The sequence below is a fragment of the Mesoplodon densirostris genome, chromosome 18 (genome assembly GCF_025265405.1).
Source record: "Mesoplodon densirostris isolate mMesDen1 chromosome 18, mMesDen1 primary haplotype, whole genome shotgun sequence".
Taxonomy (NCBI): Eukaryota; Metazoa; Chordata; class Mammalia; order Artiodactyla; family Ziphiidae; genus Mesoplodon; species Mesoplodon densirostris.
In genome coordinates this window covers 54,627,057-54,633,441 of record NC_082678.1, presented here as the reverse complement: position 1 = coordinate 54,633,441, position 6,385 = coordinate 54,627,057, and the positions used below count along the sequence as shown (strand labels likewise).

General features: G+C 46.5%; 1 protein-coding gene across 1 annotated transcript; it reads right to left on the bottom strand.

Moving 5' to 3' along the window:
* Positions 1-654: 654 nt before the first annotated feature.
* Positions 655-2,557, bottom strand: LOC132478248 (C-C motif chemokine 2). Its single transcript, XM_060081278.1, has 3 exons — positions 2,400-2,557; positions 1,544-1,661; positions 655-1,161 (listed from the first exon to the last, which is right to left on the bottom strand). Exons 1-3 carry the CDS (start codon positions 2,473-2,475, stop codon positions 1,056-1,058), a joined length of 300 nt encoding a protein of 99 aa, XP_059937261.1. The 5' UTR covers positions 2,476-2,557; the 3' UTR covers positions 655-1,055.
* Positions 2,558-6,385: the final 3,828 nt, after the last annotated feature.

Sequence of the window (6,385 nt, the reverse complement as noted above, 5' to 3'; positions counted from 1 at the left end):
TTGTGGCCTCTCCCGTTGCGGAGCACAGGCTCTGGACGTGCAGGCTCAGCGGCCATGGCTCACGGGCCTAGCCGCGCTGCAGCGTGTGGGATCCTCCCGGACCGGGGCACGAACCCGTGTCCCCTGCATTGGCAGGCGGACTCTCAACCACTGCGCCACCAGGGAAGCCCCGAGTCATATATTCGTAATGAATCTTATTGATGGTCATTAAGTCTCTCCCTGATTTCCCAGTGTCTACAGTGTCTGTATTACTCCAAGTTGGAGGATTAACTGGAGGGGGAGAAATTGGAGGAAAGTAACACAGTTAGGGGACAGTTGCAATAGATTATAGGATATATTGAGGGCAGGGGTCAAGGGCTGTGAGCAAAAGGATGGGGGCGGTGGGTTGTTGCTAAACAGGTGACAAGGGTCGTTGGGAACCCGGCAGATGGTGTCGGGGATTGGAGTGGTAGTGATGAAATGCCTGATTGGATCCTGCCATAAAAATTCTTCTGTAGGTACTCAGATGAGCTCACCCAGTGGAAAAGAACAGAGCCAGTTCACATTCTTATTCTTCCAAAACATGAGCCCCGTGCTCTGAAACCCTGCTCCTCCCCCTTCACCAAGATTATACTCAGCTTTTTAATTTCCTTCAAGAAAATGTCAAAAGACAGGTTTTGTACAAAAATATATATATGTATTGTTCAATAGTTACATAATATACATTTTCACAACAGCACTTTCAGCAATGACTTAGAATGTAAACCAAAAAGCTTTTTTCATTAATCATCCTTGCAAGGACCCTCCCGCCATCCCAGGGGTAGAATTGGGATTCACAGAGGAAAGCAATTTGCCCAAGTCTCCATTTAAAAAAAAGAAACAAAACACTAGTAGTCATGGAAGATAAACTTAAAACATCAATAACTTAAATAAGATTAATATTACTTAAGGCATCATGTTTCATATCAATAAAGTTCATACTCTTTAAAATTATAATAAGATAACATGAGAGGGCAGTTAGGGAAAGCTAGAAGAAAACAAACTGTCTTCAGATTCTCGGGTTGTGGAGGGAGTGCTCAAGGCTTTGGAGTTTGCCTTTTCTTGTCCAGATCTCTCATGGAGTTCTGGACCCACTTCTGCTTGGGGTCTGCACAGATCTCCTTGCCCAGTATGGTCTTGAAGCTGTGGAGGAGAGAGGGGATGGTTAGATGGAGTTCCGTTGAGATTTCAGCCTATGAATGCAGCCTATTTGCCCCAAGACGCTGCCATGGGAACTTAAGGAGGAAGGCAGGTGGAAGGAGGGAGCCCAGGGCAAGTCAGTCCTGTAGATGGCGCAGCTAAAGCCATCCTGATTTCAGGCTAAAGAAACTGGGATGGTCTAAATAAGCACCCAGATGGAGAGTGATGTTAGGAGTAACTTTTTCCTTTGTGGCTGCAGTTTTTCCACTGGGCACCTTTGGATATTGGATTAGGTCGTGTAACTCTCTGACTTTACATTTGTGAGCCATGCCCCTAGCGCCCCGAGGAAGAACTGGACCACGGAGGCCTGAAGTGTTAAACTCACATCACAGCTTCTTTGGGACACTTGCTGCTGGTGACTCTTCTATAGCTCACCAGCCTCTGCATCGAGATCTTCTTATTGTTGAATGTATAGCAGCAGGTGACTGGGGAGTTAATTGCATCTGGAAATAGAACCACAAAGAAAAAGCACTTTAGGATGGACTAGGTTCTTTCTGATCTCAGTCAGAGCAGAAAAGAGGAGTAAGGAGAAGACAAAAGGGAGTCAGGAGTGGAGGTAGAAGCGCTTAAATCCCAATACTTCTGCCTATGCTAGAATAGCATACAAACTCAGTTTCCTATGCTCTAAAATGGGTATACAGCATTGATAATGAACTGAGGGAAGGGAGCTCTGTTAAAACGAAATAACTTTTGGAAGTGCTGTTAGGAGGGGCTAATAATCCAAGTTATCAGGGTCAGGGACACAGCTGTGAGTCCCCTTTAGGTTCCAAGTAATCGATGCTTGGTTGTAAGTTTCCCTGGTACCCTCTGCCTCTGCAAAACTGAGTCTCTGGAGTCCAGATTCCAGGTCTCCTCCTCTGCCCTCCACAGTATCTGGAAATACCCTGCCAGAGAACCCCCTCTCTTTATATCCCAGTCCCCAAATTTTGCTGAAAGGAGACAGGGCAGTAACTGCTCTGGGTTCATGCTTCCAGAGCTGGAGTCCTGGAAGGAGCTGGATTTGGGGTCTGCAGCTGGAATTCTCATCCAGGCTCTGCCCAAGGGAAGCTCTGTGATCAAGCTCACTCCTATGCCTCTCTGACTTTCCTGATCTTGTAGTTAAAGTGAGAGTGTGGGTACCCTTCTGCTCTGACCCAGGGATGGGGTGATGTGCTCCAAAGGGAAAGAGACAGGGGGCTTACCTGGCTGAGCGAGGACCTGGGTGCTGAAGGAGGCTGTTGTGAGCAGCAGACACAGGAGGGCTGCGGACACCTTCATGCTGGAGGGAGAGGATTCAAGATTCAGCGTGGGAGCTGTTGGTTTCTGGATTGGTCTCAGCCTCTCTGCTCCTGCAGTGGCTTTGTCTGCCTTTTATTGAAAACCAAGAGGGTGGAGCAATGAGAGAGAGGTTGGCCCAGGGCATCCTCCTCCTCAATGAATGACGAAGTGGAATCTTGAAAGTGCTGAGCAAGTGAAGCACCCGAGGATATTTCCAGGAAGTAGGAGAGAGAAGCGATAGGTCAGGACTGGACACAGCTGAGATGACAAGAAATGGAAGGAGCAGGGTACAGTTATATCCCGAGAGACCACAGACGTAAACCAAATGGTTTATTCATTAGGATTCCGCTTTCTCCGAAGTGAAAACTCTGCAGAAAAGAAAGGAAGCAGGGTAAAGAGAGGTCACACGGACGATGAAAGCACCTCTGAGCTTAACCCTGGTTTAACCCTGGTCCACCTTCAAGAAACATCCCAGGGGACCTTCAAGCCAAGAAAGGGTCTTGAAGTCTTGGCAGCCTCCCCCAACAGCATATTAAATCCCTTTGCTCTTTAAAATGTAGGATGGTGGCACAATTGAAGCTTAGCCGAACTATAGGGTTTTTTAAAACTATAAAAGTGAATTCTAGGATCATCGGATTTAAGACTTGGAAGAAGCCATCTAGATCATGTAGTGCTGCAGAAAAAATTTTCATGTAATACTAATGCACTACTTACTCTGTGCCAGGAATATTCTAAGCCCTTTACAAATGCCAAGTCTTTCAATTCTCCAACCCCATCTAGTAGGTATTGTTCATTCCAATTTTATAGCCAGGCAACCAAGATACAGAGAAGTTAAGTAACCTGCTTGAGTTCCCCCAAGAAGAACCCAGTGTCTTGTGCTGTCATGACTAGGACATGTGAAAGGGGCACATTCTCCAGCTGGCTGTCTGGTCACTTATCTGGGTGCCCTCTGCCCTCAGCCTCTGCCGAACTAGCCGACATCTAAAGGGGAGTCGGGAATGTTCCTTGTGGTTAAGTCATTATGGGATTTGGAGCCTGTGGTTAGCACAGCAGGCAGACAAGACAAGAAGCGTGTCCTTTGCTACGGCGGTTATCCCAGCTTCTTTCTGGATTCCCAGGGAGCAGGAGTGAGCAAAGGAACAGTATTACTGGAATCAGAACACTTGCCTTCATGCTGCAACTCTGTCTTAGATTTCCTCAGAAACCCCAGAAGCAGTCATAATACCTAAGACCTTAGCATTCATTTCAGTGAACTCTTTTCTTTTACAAATATGATAGGATTCCTTGAGGCATGTTGGTGGCTAAGCCGAGCCTCGAATTCAGGTCTCTACTCCCCCATTCCGCTGCCTTGTGCTTTTGAGCTTGCCTGGTCTTTGCCCAGTGGGCATGGAAGGAGCTGGTGACCTTTCTTTCTTAAAGAGTCTTTGAGACAAGGTCTATGAAATACATGGAACTTTTTGGAAGAACCATCTGCCATTTGTAACCATTACTACATTTGTAATAAGAAATGGGTTCTATTGAACAAACGACTGTATCTGGTCCATATCAGTGGTCAGTAATGACGAAGAAGAGGACTAGCTGGTGTCAAAGAGTGTTTCCCAGGAGCCAGGGCCTGTGCTTGGGTGGTTTCCAGCATTATCTCATTGGTCCTCCAAACAACCCAACTTGCCTTACATTGCAACTGAAGTTAACTCACTTGTCGAGGATCTCACAGGTAATAGCAGGTGGGGCTGAGATTCCCACCCAGGACACTGATTCCAGAATCCCTACTTCCAGGCACTACGCTTAATGTCTCAGGATGGATATTGGTTTCCTAGAGAATCTAAGAGCAGAGAATCTATGGAGAGGCCATGCCAGGCTCTTGGGTGTAATTCCAAAAGAGCAGGACAAAGAGAACAAATTAACTTGTGCACTGCTCTGCTTACACCCCTCTAGGAGCCTTAATTGCATTCTGCCTGACTCCTTTTAACCCCCCACCACCTCCTCACCCCCGACTTGGGCTGTTTGGCTCAGCGCTCTGCCAGTGGTTCTATCCATTCTTACTGAAGGAGTCAAGTATTTCCAGGAATGGAGACTGTGTCACTTCATGTATGTCTTCCCAGACCATCTCACCTTAACTTCCAAGACATTTTTCCTCATATTAACGGAAACTCCTCTCTCATCTATTAGTGTCCTTTTCTGTGGACTTGGTGGATTGCATCCCGTTTCCTTCTAGAATCCGGTCATTCCTTGGATTTTTGTCTAGGTTAACAAATTTAAAGGTGTTGAAATCTTAAAAAATGTACAACTATAAGGAAAAAACCCCACAAAACCCCCATAATATTGAAAAGTAATAGAACATCTGGGTATGAAGGTTTTATCTGGAAAGTTTTTAACTGGATAGATATCAGGCTTTCGTATATGATTATTCAGGTTATCTATTTCTTTGTGGGAAAGTTTTGGTAATTTGTTTCTTGTGATGTATTGGTTGATTTTATGTATCATGTTGAATTTATGGACATATATTTGTCCACAATATTCTTTTATTACCTCTTTATTGTCTAAAGGTTAAATGCTGATGTATCATCTTTCATTCAGGACATTGATAATTTGTCTTTATAAATAAAAATATAATTCCCCTAAAAAAAATAAAGATGTTGAGATCTTGAAAGTACTCTCCCTTGATTCTGCCAGGTACTTATCATTCCTCGTCTCCTAGAGCCAATGCACCTGTAGAGATGTTACAGTAAATCTCCTCTTCTTATGTAAGGAAACCATATTCTTGCTCTGGGCAGGGAGAGCAGCTGGCCCCTGATCACCCATAGTCACACAGAGAAGTTTTCTAGTTTTTTTTTCTGAGTTTTCAGGCAGACTTCTGAGTATTTGAAGCCATGTCTCTGCTTCAGGAAAGGATCACCATTTTTGGAAAGTGACTGAGTCACTGCAAGTGTCAGGCAACAAACAGATCAAAGGTGAAAGATGAATCAGAAGAGAAAGTCTTCAGGAAGATGGTAGCCGTCTCCCTGTCACCTCTGCTCAGTCAAGAAGAGGCGCTCTCCCCAGCTGGAGGGTCAATCACAGGATGGGAGAAACAAGTGGAAATTCCCACTCTGAAGCAGCTCTGGAAGTTCCCAGATTCCTTGGAGAAGAATGCACTTGGCTGGAGCCTGCATTCCATGAGGCTGGGTTTGGAGCCAGAGACGTCTCACGTGGGGCTGTGCTGCGAACATCCCAGGGCTGTGCTGCGAACATCCCAGTGCAAGGTTCGGGTTGGTGCCCTGCTTGAGGGCATGTGAGGGAAAGGCCCTGGGGAGAGTTGTGGCGAGAAGGCAGGGTTAAGGTTTTGCTGTTCCCCAGAATCCTCAGTCCCCCCGGGACCCCTCCTCAACCACACATAGATGAGGCATGGAAAAGTTCCTCTTGGTGAATAATCGCCTTCCTTCCTCCCTGTGGGCCGACCTCACACCCCCGCCCCAACCCGGATATTCCGTGTGGACCTTGATCATCGGCCCAGACTCCCACTCAGTGTCAGGGGCAAAGGAAAGAGGAACTGAGAGTGAGCTTTCTAGACATATCCGAAGCCAGCACCTCGGCCCTGCCTTGGTCCCTTCCACAGTTCGCTTGCTTCCCCCTCTACATCTAGCACAGGGCACACTTGCCTTTCCTTGCTGATGCTCCTCCGGTTCAGGCCTTTGAGTGAGATACACAGTAGGCCTTGCACCCATTAGGTCCTTTCTAGACATTTCCCCAGGCCTCTCCTCCAGCTGCTACCTTCCGTTCTCCTCCACATTAGCTCTGAATTCTAGGGAGAACAAAGCTTATTTCTCTGGGGCCCCAACTCTGAGATCCCTTGCCTTTCAAGGATGAGAAATCCATTCTCTATTCTTGCACAGAATGTCAGATAAAAACAGAACCCTGGAGATTGTCTTCC